Source organism: Etheostoma cragini, chromosome 13 (genome assembly GCF_013103735.1).
Source record: "Etheostoma cragini isolate CJK2018 chromosome 13, CSU_Ecrag_1.0, whole genome shotgun sequence".
NCBI classification, from domain to species: domain Eukaryota; kingdom Metazoa; phylum Chordata; class Actinopteri; order Perciformes; family Percidae; genus Etheostoma; species Etheostoma cragini.
Genome location: NC_048419.1, coordinates 10,922,708 through 10,938,039, shown reverse-complemented (window position 1 = coordinate 10,938,039; position 15,332 = coordinate 10,922,708). Strand labels below are relative to the sequence as shown.

The 15,332-nt window shown below is 39.0% G+C and overlaps 2 protein-coding genes and 2 long non-coding RNA genes across 4 annotated transcripts in view; 2 read left to right on the top strand and 2 right to left on the bottom strand.

Annotated features, from left to right (window-relative positions):
• Window positions 1-902: 902 nt before the first annotated feature.
• LOC117955939 lies at window positions 903-8,081 on the bottom strand. The gene is made up of 3 exons (XR_004659161.1): window positions 7,444-8,081; window positions 3,870-3,871; window positions 903-915 (listed from the first exon to the last, which is right to left on the bottom strand). It is a non-coding gene; the product is annotated as an uncharacterized LOC117955939 (long non-coding RNA).
• Window positions 3,490-7,274, top strand: slc25a35 (solute carrier family 25 member 35). The gene is made up of 5 exons (XM_034890734.1): window positions 3,490-4,317; window positions 4,424-4,489; window positions 4,577-4,729; window positions 6,047-6,181; window positions 7,018-7,274. Exons 1-5 carry the CDS (start codon window positions 3,946-3,948, stop codon window positions 7,207-7,209), a joined length of 918 nt encoding a protein of 305 aa, XP_034746625.1. The 5' UTR covers window positions 3,490-3,945; the 3' UTR covers window positions 7,210-7,274.
• A 2,139-nt stretch (window positions 8,082-10,220) lies between the features above and the next one.
• LOC117955940 lies at window positions 10,221-12,244 on the top strand. The gene is made up of 2 exons (XR_004659162.1): window positions 10,221-10,931; window positions 11,529-12,244. It is a non-coding gene; the product is annotated as an uncharacterized LOC117955940 (long non-coding RNA).
• A 711-nt stretch (window positions 12,245-12,955) lies between these two features.
• Window positions 12,956-15,332, bottom strand: part of LOC117955935 (mannose-P-dolichol utilization defect 1 protein-like) — a 5,870-nt gene continuing 3,493 nt past the window's right edge. The window contains exons 5-7 of the mRNA XM_034890735.1: window positions 14,619-14,734; window positions 14,394-14,504; window positions 12,956-14,279 (exon numbers count right to left, since the gene is read on the bottom strand). Of these exons, the coding sequence (XP_034746626.1) occupies window positions 14,157-14,279; window positions 14,394-14,504; window positions 14,619-14,734 (350 nt within the window). The 3' untranslated portion in view covers window positions 12,956-14,156. The remainder of the gene's footprint in view (window positions 14,280-14,393; window positions 14,505-14,618; window positions 14,735-15,332) is intronic.

Sequence of the window (15,332 nt, the reverse complement as noted above, 5' to 3'; positions counted from 1 at the left end):
ATTTCAGGTAAGAGGATTAGGATGGTAGAGGAAATAGAGAAGAGGGTTTAGATCATGGAGCTGAAGACAGTCAAACATCAAAAAAACAAGATCATCATTTATTGTAAACACAAAGCTGCTTGCATCAATGTAGCTGCTGAAAATTGGCCATTTAATCTGAGTTTTGCACATTGGAACCTTGGTTGTGAGAACTCATAAAAGCAAAGCAGTCATTAAACACTGTAAAATGTGTTTATCGGTGCAGGTTTTAAAACATAATGAACTGCTGTGACAGAGAAATCTGTAGAGAGGTTAAGTATTTCTTGCTAAAACATAATTATATTTAAAATCACACACATCAGTCATTTTCTTTTATATAAAAGCCCCTCAAGATTTTACTCAGGTGTAGATAAAAAAATGTGTTCAGCCTTACAAGAATTTCAGGTTTTGGCATTTTTATAATTAAATATTTTATTATTAGATTTAGTCTATAATTGACATTCAGATGCTGCTGAGAAATGTCACAGTTCATAATCAGACTGACATCCACAATCGGTGGCTGACTTAACGGTAAAGTAAGTTTTACACTTCAGTGCCACACTCATAAAGTCAGGAAAGCTGGGATCTTTGGCCAGGAGGGATGATATTTTTATACATTTTTTTTGTAACAAAAAACATGTTCAACATTACAAAACAAATAAGTGTCTCAATAACAGAAACATTTGACCCAAAACATAAAATGTAGTTCTAGTTAGGCTTGTTCAAACCCACTTCCTGTCCGGTGCATCAGGCTGTGGCTTTTCAAATCCCAAATCCTATTTAAAAAGGGAGTAAAGGTGAAAGCGATTTTACATTCACATTCTAATCCAGCTCAGTGCCAAAGAACACACTCAACGACCCACCCGGACAAGGACTTCAGTCTGTAGGTAAAAGACACTGATATTTGTATAGATCTGTAACACTGCCCTTTCATCTAATAAGCCAAAGGTAAGAGCACAGAAATAGAGTATCTACATATTTACACAACTGGAAAGACAACAATGTCAAACCTCATCTGTGTTTAATTAATCCAGGCTGTAAAAGCAAAAGTCTCATTACATTTGCACACACACGGAAGTTGTCAAAATGCCTTTAATCCTCATGCAGCTGAGCTGTAAGTGCTCTTCAGCTGATTAAACAGAGGTGGTTAAAAACAGAAATAGAAGTCACTAAAGTCCACTGTAATCTCTAATTGAGAGTGATGGTATTGACCTGGTGACACAGTATTTACCTGAACTTACTTCACTTCATACAGGTCTCATGACTTTTTTATTATTTTGTTTTTGTTTAAAGTCTCCATGCAAAGGACACATTACCACACCAGACAAATGTATTAAAGGTCACATGGCATGAAAATGTCACTTTATGTTTTTTAACATTAATATGAGTTCCCCCGGCCTTCCTATGTTCCGCCAGTGGCTAGAAATGGCAATATGTGTAAAGAGAACCCTGGCTATCCTGCTCTGCCTTTGAGAAAATGAAAGCTCAGATGGGCCAAACTGTGAGTTTGCCCCTTATGACCTCATAAGTTGCAAGATTACCTCCCCTTTCTCTGCTTTGGTGTCTCTCACCAAATGTCTGGAGCTACACTGACTGAGCCCAGGCTGAGACTAATGCCTTCAGGAAGCAGCAGAGGCCACAAAGAGGGGCGTCCTCTGGTTTGTCTCAAGGATTGTCACCTCATTACTGAGTGTTCCAGATGGACAACACACGTCTTGCTGAGCTGGAAATGAACAGAGCCCAAAAGGTTTTCATATTCATATTCAACTAGCTGTGGACACCATAGCCACACCTACTCTGGATCAAGGAGAAGCACAGCTTTTATCAAAAGCCATTATTAGAGAAGCCTTGACCCACACTAGTCTTTGGCGTTAAAGTAGTTACTGAGAAAGATGGCGACAACAAGGGGAGAAGATCAAATCTAGCATTCCTAAAGAAGGTTAAATGATCAAGCATGTGAAGCCACGAGGGCTGATCAGCCGAACTTGGCCGGTCAGATCTCTGGAGCCAGGAGGCTCAGAAGGGCAGAGAGAGAAATGGAAGGTGCCACGCTAATTACCAACCTTTTTAAGACAAAAATCTTGCCAGTTTCTCTGCCCATAAGCGCCCCTGTTGGTCTGCCCGACCTCTCGAGCGGCTCCACTGGTCTGTTGGACCTCCTGTCTGTCCTCCAGAGCTACTTAACTTGACCCATTTGCCCTGCCCCTGGCCAGGCCGCCAGGGGTTTCTGGTTCCACCTCTGCCCTGATATGGTGCCTTCTGCCACAGGTCTCCTGCTTAACCTTCCATCCAGCCTTTTCCACCTCAGCTTGAAACTGAGATAGTCCAAATCTGCTCTGGATGGGGCGATTAGAAACCTTGCTAACCAGCTGTCTCTCCAGTTTCCCGCATTATGGCCTTATCACTATTGGGAGGCTACCAAGACTGGACTGGAATAACAATGTTTCCATTCCAAAAGGCTGCCTGTTATTTAATAAAAAGTTGAACAGTCTTGAAAAACTCTCAGGGTAATCACTGGTTGTGACTAGTTACAGCAGCAGCATGAAGTTTGAAGATGAAAACCAGTTTCTCGCATGCACCGGCCCCAACGTATACAGTACAAACCTTGTTTGTTTTTGTTTAGATCACTATTACTTACTGTATTGCGACAACAGCTAGGCTACATGTACTGGGGTCTCAATGGGGTCGTGGCTATACAAGGACATGGGGGCAATTGGACATGTGGGTATGTGGGTGCCCCTTCATTTTTACATTTTTTTTTTATTGCAGATTTAAAAAGGCCTGTAATATTCAATATATATTTTATTTTTTTCAAACGACATTTGTCTAAAAAAAGGTTGCCAAAGAAATGAAATTGTTCCATAACTCCACTTTCTTGTAGCCTACTGCAGTTGGGCTAAATTATCCAGTGTTGAAACGCATCCCAAAAGCTCTTAATCTACAAACGGAAACAGGATGCTCGATGGTTTAACGTCTGAGTTACAGAAAGTAGGAAAACACCTAACTAACTAGTGTATCCAGTCAATAGGACACAGTGTCCTATTGACTGGATACTGGACACTACAGGACTTTTCATTGGCTGAGAAGATGAAAGTCATGCCATGTGCATGGACCTGTGGAAATTTACGTCATACGTACGCTCTGATGAGACGTTTACGGGACAATACTAAGCATCGGTTGTAGTTATCCTATGTAAGCCCTTTTTGATTGTTTTGTCATGCACAACGCACATATGTTTCTTTAAAAAAAGCATGATTTTCATTTTATCAGTTTTTTTTTTAGCTTAATTCAAACAGCATGTCACACTGAAGAAAAATGCAGTTGTTTTGTTTCTGGGAGGTTTAACAATTTCTGAGAAAGTCTTCAGCCGTTGGTTCTAGGTTCTAATGAGAAAACGATTATAGCACAGTGGAAGGGGAAATGGCATTACACCAAAGCAACTAGTTTGTTGATTTAATAAATCTTTTCTTCGTCCAAAACTAAGTGGAAAACTGAGTTAGAGTAAAACGCGGTATTTACGGCATATGTGGCAATTTATTTAGATAAATGCATAAAAAGAAATGAAGGTCGGGGCTACTTATGAATATTTGTGGCTTGGGTTTCTTGAATAGTAGGCTACACTGATTAGCAACAATTATGTAACACCGTTACCGTTACCAATTCGTTTCCGTAATACTAATTTACGAGGAGTTCCTGAAGTGATACAATGTCTGCGCGCTGATATGTAATGAGTACTGTATGGCGTGTCGGTGTAATAGTGTAAGGATTTTTTTTTGAGGCATCCATGGGTGTGTGTCTGTTGTTATATATCGAAGCAGTATGTGGGAGGGGAAAGAAACGACGCTGAGGACAACTCCTCTGATATGAAGGGCATGCCGGACTTAGCAGGCCTACACTCCACATCAGTCCCCCCACCGGACAGTCGTGATGGATTTCGTGCTGAGCGGAGTTGCCGCGTGCGGGGCATGTCTGTTCACCAACCCGCTGGAGGTCGTCAAAACGCGAATGCAGCTCCAGGGAGAGCTCCAGAGCCGGGGCTCGTACCAGGTGTACTATCGCAACGTGTTCCACGCCTTTTACACTATCGGTAAAGTGGACGGACTGGCCGGCTTACAGAAGGGACTGGCACCCGGGCTCGTTTATCAGTTTTTTATGAACGGAGTCCGGCTCGGCTCGTACGCCGTCATTGAGAACTCTGGTTACATCCACACCAATGGAAGGGTCAGCGCGGCCAAAACCACGTTAGCAGGGGCTGTTGCTGGAGTGGTGGGGGCCGTGGTGGGAAGCCCTGTGTACTTGGTCAGTAGCTGGCTTCATTTACTTTGTACTGTTACTTTAAAGGTTTATAAGGTGAGCTGTCACTTGCAACTGAGGTGAAAAAGTAAACAGTGTTCTCCATTGACAGGTAAAGACTCATCTGCAGAGTCAGTCTAACTCCTCTATAGCAGTTGGACATCAATATAAACACAAGGTAACCCAAACAGATTGTATTATTAGATAGTTATATATAGTGTTATGCATCAACAGTTTTCTCACATGTTCTTTCTCTTTCTGCCAGGGGATGATCCACGCTCTGGCAGCCATCTACAAACAGCATGGCATTCTGGGATTGTGGAGGGGCTCAAGTGCTGCTGTACCGAGGGTCAGCGTGGGGTCATCTGCACAGCTCTCCGCCTTCTCTTCCTCCAAGGAGCTTGTGATTGACCTACAGGTAAGACTATTTCTCTATTCCCTAACAGTGCTTGCTGAGGTGTAATCCCAAAATGAAATTTTAGTGGTGATATTTTTGTATAACAGAACTGTTCAATAATACACATTTCTTTTTTCGGGGTCTTGCATTACCTGGAAGGCAGCAAATTAATAAGCATACAGTCTGATTAAAAAAAACCTAATTAGATGGTTCCAGCTTCTAAAATGTTAAAATTTGCTGCTTTTCTTTGGCTTATATGATAGTAAACTGAATATATTTGGGATTAGGATAAAACAAGTAGTTTGAAGACGTTGGATCAAACTCTTTAAACACTTGATGGGCGTTTTTCTGTATTTTCTGATATTATCTAGAGTTTAGATTTGTCTAGATCTAGAAAATACTATACAATAGATAAATGATCATGAAAATAATCACTAGGCGCTGGCTTAAGAAGAGATATTGTTTTTAGTCTGTAGCCGTGTACAGTTTACAAACGCAGTCATTGTGGCACTGACAAAGCGTGAGGCATTGCACTCTTCTGGAATATAAATTTGAAACCTTTCATTGGCCCCCGCTAGCTGAAAACACGGAATTTACATAACAAGTGCACCGGTTTATCTGATGCAAGGTGCTTCTGACTCAGTTCTAGTTAAATATATGCATACAATGGCCTAATGACAACGGTGGATTGAGTGTGAAACACTGTTCGTAAAAGAATCCTACATCCTGGTTTAGTTTTCTTGCACTACTTCCTTGATTTCCCAGACTTCCTCTTAAGCTGTTTTTATTGGCTGTTGCGTCAGTGAGGGTGCAGGTAAAACGTGTTTGGGTGCTGCTGTGTTGTCTGTTTATTGTTTTGTTTACTGTAAGTATGACCATCCATATAAAGCGTGACACAAATGTCCTCTTGTGTGCATAATAAACTTGTCTTTTATATACTTGTGGTAAAACATCCGGTTCACATAAAAACACTTGATTGTAGTTACTGAAGATCAGAGGCGGTAATAATAGAACCATTCTTCTGTTTCACTGCATGTAGGAGATAATGGCCCGGGAGATAATGGCCAGGTAAAATTAGAAGTAGCTGCACATAGGTGGTACCCTAATGATGATGATGATGATGATCTACTGGTGTAGTATCACTGCACTGGGGCACTTTGATACTAAAAGCCAGAAAGTATAACAATGGTCAATTAAGTTGTATCTACCAGATAGTATGAGTTTGGATAACATAGGAACCTATAATAGTAATAATTTCTCACCTCTATCCTCCTGCGACCGGAGTCTCACATGTCCTTTTGGTCTGGTAACTTAACCACGTTCTTTTTTCTTCCCAAGGTGTTCCCAAAGGGCAGCTGGTTGGTCGCCCTGACTGCTGGCATGATGAGCAGTTTGGTGGTGGTGATGGCTATGACACCTTTTGATGTAGTGAGCACACGGCTCTACAACCAGCCTGTGGATCATTTGGGCAAGGTGAGGAGAGACTGATATGTTAGTTACACTCCTTTTAGGTTCTCATCATATTAAATGTACTATGTGTACAGTACATATTAAATGGATGTAGTATACTGTACTTATCTGTACATATTTTATGTATGTTTCACAGGATTTGATACATATGTGCATAATGAACAACATTCAATCAGTTCAGTATTAATATGTCAATCAACATTGTCGACAACCTTATGCATTGTTTGATGCATTTTTGAAACAGTCATTTCAAGCCAAACGCTAACCTGTTAATATGTACTAGCCGTTACCACATGTAAACACAGGAGTCGCCTACGAAAGAGGATTAGGGTCACTGGTGAAAACATCATGTGAGTTCTGACTTTTTCTCAGATTTCTGAGATTAATGTCAGAATTCTGACTTTATTCTCAGAATTTTGATTTTAATCTCATAATTCTGAGAATAAAGTCAGAATTCTGAGAATAAAGTCAGAACTCACATACATTTTTTCACCAGTGGCCCTAATCCTCTTCGGTAGTCGCCAGATCACCCAGGGCTGTATAAAGGTGTTTATCTCCAGAGAGAGCTGCGTAAAGTCTGATAAATTGCCTCAAGTGATGTCCTTTTAGTCAGAGTCACTTGGGGTTGAAATTAGAGAAATTGGGACGTGTGAAAATTCTGAAGAAGTGAGTTTACCAGGCCTCTGTAGCATGCCTCTCATTTCTGCTAGAGGCAAATATCACAATAGTTTTTACAAAATAACTATCAATATTACGACGTGCGCCCCGTGTATAGTACCAAGGCTCAGGATGGCGTGGAGGATGGATCTAGGCTGACTTTCATTCTCTCATCTTTCTAGGGGCAGCTTTATAACGGATTCGTTGACTGCTTTTCCAAGATGCTGAGGAAGGAGGGCTTTCTGGGACTCTACAAAGGCTTGGGAGCCTCTTATTTCCGGATCGGTCCACATACCATTCTGTCTTTGTTTTTGTGGGATGAACTGCGCAAACAGCACCAGCAGTTTCAGGGACAAAGAAAACTCTGTAACTGATTAAGCTCTGAGTGCAGAGGTAAATTGAGTCCTCATTTAATGAGGATACAATGGTCAGATGAAAGGAAAAAACATATGGTCTTGATGGAAAAAAAGAGAGTAAGGGTAAAATGTTACACTCCAATAAGAAAACACATTAGTACAGTCAAAATGTGTCAGGAAGCAGGTGAAAATGTCCAAACTGCCCATGGGGACAGATATGATGATAACCTAAATAGGAGCTTAGAGTGTAACCCTCAGATAAACTATACTATATGTCAAACCTCATAGCTTTTTTCATAGCTCTTTAACTTCTTAGTTATGCTTCTTAGTTTTGAAAGATGTAAAATAATATGCAGTGGGCACAACTATGTACCCTCCGAAGAAAGCATCAAATGTGACCCACATTTGACAAATTAAATAGATCGTGCTAACAGCCAAAACAGTGGCACAACAACTTTTAATATTGAAAAGATTGGTGGAAATTTGCTTGCTGCTCCATGCTTTGTAGTAGCAGCTGTTCTACAAATTAGCAGAAGTTATAGTTTTATTTTATTTATTTTTTTATTTAAACATACTGTATAATGAAATTATCAAATGAAGCATACAGCTTGTCCAGTGAAATTGCTACAATAGACTTGAAAGCAGAGGTTTGAGGAATGTTTGCTGGTTACACCATTTGGATTTGGTGATATTTAACAAAGTGAGCCATTACAGTTGGGTCATTCCTGTTATGCAGCATCATTTCTGTCTCTACTTATTACTTCCTTATATTTGCTTTAAAATGTATCAAATATTTATAACAAGTTTTTCATCTACTATATATTAAGGTATTATTCCTTATCACATAAACAAAAAATGCACTTTAAAAATGCTTTTATTTTCACACAATGTCGCCAGTGCAAAGTAATAAACCTTTTACACAAACTATGACATCAAATTATTTTAAAAGAACTTATTTTATAGGCCATATTATCCCTGAAGTCATTTGCCACCCTGGTAATTAATAGTTTTTAACCTTCCAAAAAAAGACTACAACTCCATTGAGACCATTTTCAGGAAGTGACATAATTTCTTTGGCTGGAACTCAAAGGAGTAAAGTAGGGTGAGCATAAACCTTCACTCATGTCTTTTCCATGTTTGATGATGTGATTCCGTTTGTCACAGTATTAAAGTGCCAGCCTGTTCTAAATCTAAATAATGAAGAAAGTTAGTACGCTCTAGACAAATTCAAACATATCTCATATAGTTATAAAAGTTCTGTGGATGAAGAAAGTTAGCTAGCTAAATCTGGATGACTCACACAGAGCTATGATTGACTTAGCTACAACTCTCCCACCCTGTTGGGTCAACAGGTCCTCCATACCATACGACAAAATACACTGTTTCCCCAAATTAGTTGACTTTACGAGAAATTTACGTGGAAACCCGTTGCCTTAAACAGTTTTTACACAAGGTGAAACTTAACAAATCAAGTTGTATTAACACAGAGAGGTTAGTCGACGCAATAGACAAATCAAGTTTACATTAGTAGTTATTACTAAAACTCATTAGTAAAATTAAAAATAAAGTGCTAAAATAAGCACGTTAAGTTGAAGCTTTAGTGCGTAACTTGATAAATGATATTAATAAATTATGAATCGTCTTAATTAGCTTTGTAGCAACACAAAGCTAATTAAGACGATCAGCTCCACACAACTCTCTGTATTTCTCAGTATGGCTGTGTTCAGAAAATGGTGTCGTCCGGCGACTTTCGTGCACAGAAAATTGAGTGAAGAGTCCGTCGTGTATTTTTAATCCTCCATGTCCTCCTTGGCTACTAGCAACTGCGTGGAGGAGGGAGTGGGGGATCATAAAAGGCTTGTATTATGTGGACTCTCCGACAGTTATGTTATCATCAGTCAGAATTACTCATGGGGCCGACAGAAACGACACACTATAGCTTTAAAGGTGCAATATGTAATAGTGTTTAAAATGGTTACTCCAGTCCAAATTCAAAATACGGAAAAGACTTTTCTCCCCCGGCCCCTCCTCTCCAGCGTCAAAGTTCACAGGTTGATAACGCTAAACCCAACGTCATGCTATGCTAATGTTAGCTTGATGCTAGTCTCGCATTACCAGATCGCTTCCCTGGCTGTGTCTACATTTTTTTGTGAGTAACTAACTTGAGTACTCTATATAATTTAATGTGAGCACATGAATGTTGAAAGGAATAAAAATGACTATCCCTAAAGCCGTAATATAAACAAACAAATTGTTTGGTGCTTTCATGGCTAGGTTTGCGTTTTTGCTGGTATATCTGGCAACCCGGTCGGGCTGTCAAAATAGGTTGTTGATGCCCAACACACAGCCCAAAACACAAATAGATTAGGGTTGTTATCAGAAAACATAGTATTTAAATTCAGCATGTTTCCTCAATATCTGATGACACACTGTGGTCATTGTTTATTTTATACAGTACTTAGATTACATATTGCACCTTTGAAACATGCAAAGAATCATAAATACAAAACATTGGGATAAATAATGCAACTGCAGAAACTTATTTCAATTAAGTATTGTTTTTTCTTTGTAAAACTCTAATTTTAATAACAATGTATTATATCCGTTTGCTCCAATCACACAGTCCAGACAATACACTGTCTGCATTGAATATTTCCAATGCAATGTGTTATATAGACGATTAGACTGGATAGAACCTCAATGCCCACCAGCCACCAGTCCCCATCCTGGTCTCGATTGTGGAGCAGTAATAAATGTAGATATACATGAACACTAAATCAACCATGCATAAATAACTGAAACCCAGATAACATAACCACGTAACACATTAACGCAAAATGATTAAAATGCGCTTTAACTAGGCCATAAACCGTTCAGAACATGTCTTTTTCCCGTGAGTTTTGGCATTTCTTCAGTGGAGAACATTTCAAATGCCTTCCCATTCAGAAATTTGACTTGGTTATCTCTGCTTAATTTGCACTGCAATCTGAAGCTAATTATTTCAAACAATTATTGCGATTTAGTGGTAAACAATAAGTAGTGACCACTAAAAAGTTTAACTACAACTAGATCTGGGTTTAGAGTGTAGTGTAGTACAGTTTAAAAATATCAGTATCATCATAGTTTCTGCACCAGCGTGTAGGGTAGTCTTATGGTTTTGTGATATGACTACAGTTTAGCCTTATTACTAATCACCAATTACCATGAAATGGACATTTTAAACTCTAAAGTTATTTGAAACTGGTCTCCAGGAGTAAGCCAGATTTTATTTTCTTCATAAAGTGCACAATACTCTGCAATGTGTCAAGGATTGAATAATACCTTACTAGTTACTAGTGATATTTTCCAAAACATAACACAGGAGAAAAAAGATGTCAAAGTTTATTTTACATAATAAAGATTAAGTTCTGCTCTCCTGATTGCCATTTTTATACTTTCCAAGCAGCTGTGTACTGTAAACAACGTGTGTGGTTTACGAGTATTCTAGTGGACTCAGACGTATTTAACAGCAGTATTGGCTGCTTGTACATTTCATACACTGACAGAACAATTATCATAATTAAGTGCATAAGACTTTTGTTAAAACTAATTGCTCAATCATGTGTAACCAGAAATAATTCTTGTCAAATATGCTTTGTGCCAAACCTTGTGCCATTTGTTTGTTTTACATCAAGCCAGCCACAATTTCTGGTGTTTCAGACACTAATGAGTACTAAAAATACCTAACTAAACTGACTGATGTAGGGCCGACATCTTGCCCTTCTAGATTCTTTCAGGAAGAAGGGTTAGAGTCCGCAGGTTGGATAAAAGAACGTTTATTACAATAGAATATATTCCAGAGACAAGGTTACAGAGAATATGCATCCATAGCTCTCCCTAAGTTTGTCTAACTCTTTTTCCTTTCTGCATGATCTTTTGTGCACGGGGGCAATTCATTTGCTACCATGTGACATGTTTGTGCGCTGTGTTTTGTCTTCAGAAGGTTAGTGCCTAGCAGAGCTCGGCCTGCAAAATAGATAACAGGTCTCAGACTGCTACTGGAGAGGATCTTAACCCAAACAGAGGACATAACCCTAACCACCCTTGGCCCTGCTTTTCAGAATTAAACTCACTCGGTAGAGCTATGGTTGGACACATTGTACCAAAACAACTTATCAAAAAGGTCACAGTAAACTTATGAACTATCACACTGAAACCAAGCAGACTATGTGTAATGCTTTTGCTCTTTAGCTCAAAATATAATGAATGTAACACACATGATTAATATAGTCCATTCTGTGAATATAATGACGTTTATGAGCACACATGATATGAATACATTTTATTCCAACACTGAGTGCAGTGGGAATTTTCCCAGTTAGACTTACATTTTTGTGATTATTCCAACACCACAGGAATGCAGCACAAATGCCCTATCAGGCAGTATTAAAGAAAGGGAAAGAAAAATTGTGTATCCGCCACGTGATTTGTGAGTTGAGTTCTTCCTTGGCCTGTGATACACCCTTCCACCAAGTTTCATGAAATTCCAGCTAGTAGTATTTCCATTATCCTGCTGACAGACAAACAGACAAACCAGAAACATAACCTTCGTGGATGTAATCACACCTGATTCTTTACATTGTGGACTGTCCACTACCATACCATTACTCCATTTTTGTCAATGTAATATACAGTAAGCCTGCTGTGTGGGAATGGATATCTGTTGACTGGTCTACAGCGACTACAAACAATAGTTACTGCTTAGTTTATGTAATTTAGGAGCCTCAGGAACAACATACCATGTGAAATACATGTAAAGTGCCAAATGTACTTTTGATACTTTTTTGGGTAATTGCTCAATTCATTTGCAGATGGTTCCAATGTAAAGTCTTTGATGAATTTTGTATTAAAAAAAACTTACGTTGTTATAAGTGCTTAGCCATAATTAATAAAAGCTTCATGCAGCAGCTTAGTTGTGTTTCATGAATGTCTTACAGATTTCACTCTGTTATTTTCTGTAACTGTCTGTACAGTGGACTTCAAGAGCAAATAAATGATCTGACTTTTTATTGACTGACATTGGAGTGTTACCTTGTTTCATAACATTTGAATATTACAGAAATAAAAATGGTCATTTGCTATCAAACTATACAACCTTTAGTACTAAAGTGTCCCAAATTGTGTTCAGAGAGGTTTAGTCCTGAGGTTCAGTTCCTCAAATTGACAAGAATTGTAATGTTCTGAACATGTAATTAAAAACTGACCAATTAATGAATTTCCCAATCGACTGAATTATTAAAGAACAGACAGTGCATGAATGCATTTATCAAGGAACCCTGTTTTGAGCACCGTTTTGATAGATAGATTGCAGCAATGCTAACTGCTGTATTTCTGGGCCGTGGTAATTTGATATGATACCAACCCAAACACACCGTTTATGCAACGCAAATGTAAATGTCATTGGAGGTGTCTTCCTATCACAGAAGAAGCTGTTGTCTTTTAATCTACCTGCATGCACCAACAATGTCTGTTTTTCTTAATATTTTTTTAAATCATTAAATGCTGAGACCAATTAACTTCTCTATCATCCATAATGACATAGCCTGTAGTATGTGCACTTATCAATGCTAAACTGGTAGTAACAGTCAGTGCTATGCTTTGGACAACAAACTGGGTTAAAATGCCAACATAACATAATAGCGTTAGTAGGAGGTTGTTTCAGATAATGTTTTCATATGCTTCGGTCCTTTAACAGACCACACAGAAGGGTGACTGAAGGTGATGACTCTGTTCATTCTTTTATTTTATTTCTGACTGTTAAGAGACAATTCACAGTATTATTAAATTCAGTTCAGAATGCGTTTATGAAACAGGTATGAAAGTAAGAAAATCCATAAATGTGTAACAGTAAAACCCCACAAAGAAATGGTTTATTATACATAGCTGGTGAGCCACATTACTAGTATTTGTCTGTTAAGTTGGCTGGAAACAAACAAGTCATTGCCAAAACAAACAAGGTTAATGTGTCATTGGTGCACGTATGCTGTCACCTTAGTGTGTCTTGGCAGAGCTCCTACAAATGTCTGGAGTATTACTGAACCTCTCGTCCACAGTGGATAGCATTAGCTCAGAAGCCAGTCCAAATAATTCATGAAAAAGCGTTTACAGACCAATTTGATGCTCAGGAATTCATCTAAAAACATCAACAGGTTACATTGTATTCCAAATCCTATATGTTGGTAAAAAATAACTTTAAGGTTGATGGCATGCAATCTTTGAGATCTTGACAATAGCATTATGGACACTCCTTTCTGAAAAAACCCTCAAGCTAAACGCTAAACTTCCTGCTCCCAGTTTACAGTAAGGTGTTGTGTAATCTTGCATTAGGAACATCCCATTTACTGAAGCTGTTTGGTGCTTGGAAATGTATGAGTAGAACTGCAACAAAGGTAAATCTGACACGACATGGCGTGAATCATCATCGGAATGTTCCATCACCCATAGAGGAGGAAATAATCAGACAAATTACCTGATCTGACAAAAGCTTGTATGTTTGTTCCTGTCTGCAGCATCAGAATTACCGTACTCAGACAGGAAGAATTTGAGGAAGAATTGTTGTAGATGATCTGTCAGTTTGTACTTGAATTGAAAGCAGTTAACCCAAATACACTCAACAACTGCCTGTCACCAGCAGATACTATTGAAAGCTGTGTTACCCCAGAGAGAAAAGTCATCTTATTTCAATCACTGGGGAGCGACAATAGTTTTTTTTTATCCCCTCACCCTCACAATAATGGTAAACTAACGACAGAAAGAACATGTCTGAAGTTATTAAATAGCAAGACTATAAGAGTTTTCATTTACACAGACACTTGTTTTTTCTAGATAGTAGATCTGTGTGTAGAACACCATCATGAATGTAGAAACAACACTGTAAACATGACAAAATGACAGGAAGAAGCAGCACTTGTCACCATCCTCCACCTCTACTCATTCTTCTTTCTAGAGGTGGCAGTGTTGCTCCTGTAGCAGAGGACCTGGGCCAGGAGGACACTGCTGAGACAGGCTGACACTGTGTGTGACAGAGTGGCAAACAAGCTTTCTGTCTCCTACAAGACAAAGTTTGAAGCCGTTAGCAAAGACAACGATGACAGAATGTAGTAGTGTAAATTATGAAGTTGTGCAGTTATGTTTATGTACGTGTGTAGTTCCTAACTGTTTACCTGCAGAGACACAAAGATAACACCCAGAGACGCTGCCCACGTTAGTAACACAGACAGAGTTGACAGTTGGCCTGTGTGACCGTTACAGTAGTTGGTTCCAGCCTGAAGAACCTGGAAACAACACAACCAGAAAATAAACTCTCTTGCATTGTGCATTATCCCTTCACAGTTCACAGATCTTATTTTTCGTTGGACAGCTCAGAAATTGCTCAGAAAAGATGCTACCTTGCTTGCAATTAAAGCTGACAAACGTGAGGTCTGCATCACTGAGACAACTGCCGCTGCTGCGTAGGAGCCCAGAAGGAGCATTAGACACCCATAAGCCAAGAGGACCAACATACCTGTCACATAAATAGGATTGAATGAGGAATTAAATACACAAGATATTCAATGTCAATAGTTATCTGACTCAACTTATCAGACTTTTTAATTAATCATATTATCTTCTCTAAAAGGAAGTCAGCTCTCTGTCATTGTGTTTTAGCAGCAGGTCCCTGTGAGAAGTTTACGACTTGAGTGGTAACACCACACGATGGCGCCGGGGAAGCACTGACTGAAAATGAAACAAGACTGGGAATGAAGGTCACCTGAAACACTATCATTAGCTGATAAACATTCAGCATTAGATTTATCAGACCACTCAGAAGCTTTTTAGTTGCCTATTTTCAGACGTCTGAATTATCCACTCCTGAGATGTATTTCCAGTTACTCAGATATAATATGCTCCAAACAATACACTCACCGGCCACTTTATTAGGTACACCTGTCCAACTGCTCGTTAACACTTAATTTCTAAGCAGCCAATCACATGGCGGCAACTCAGTGCATTTAGGCATGTAGACATGGTCAAGAGAATCTTGACCATCTACTGGGATTTTCACGCACAACCATCTCTAGGGTTTACAGAGAATGGTCCGAAAAAGAAAAAACATCCAGTGA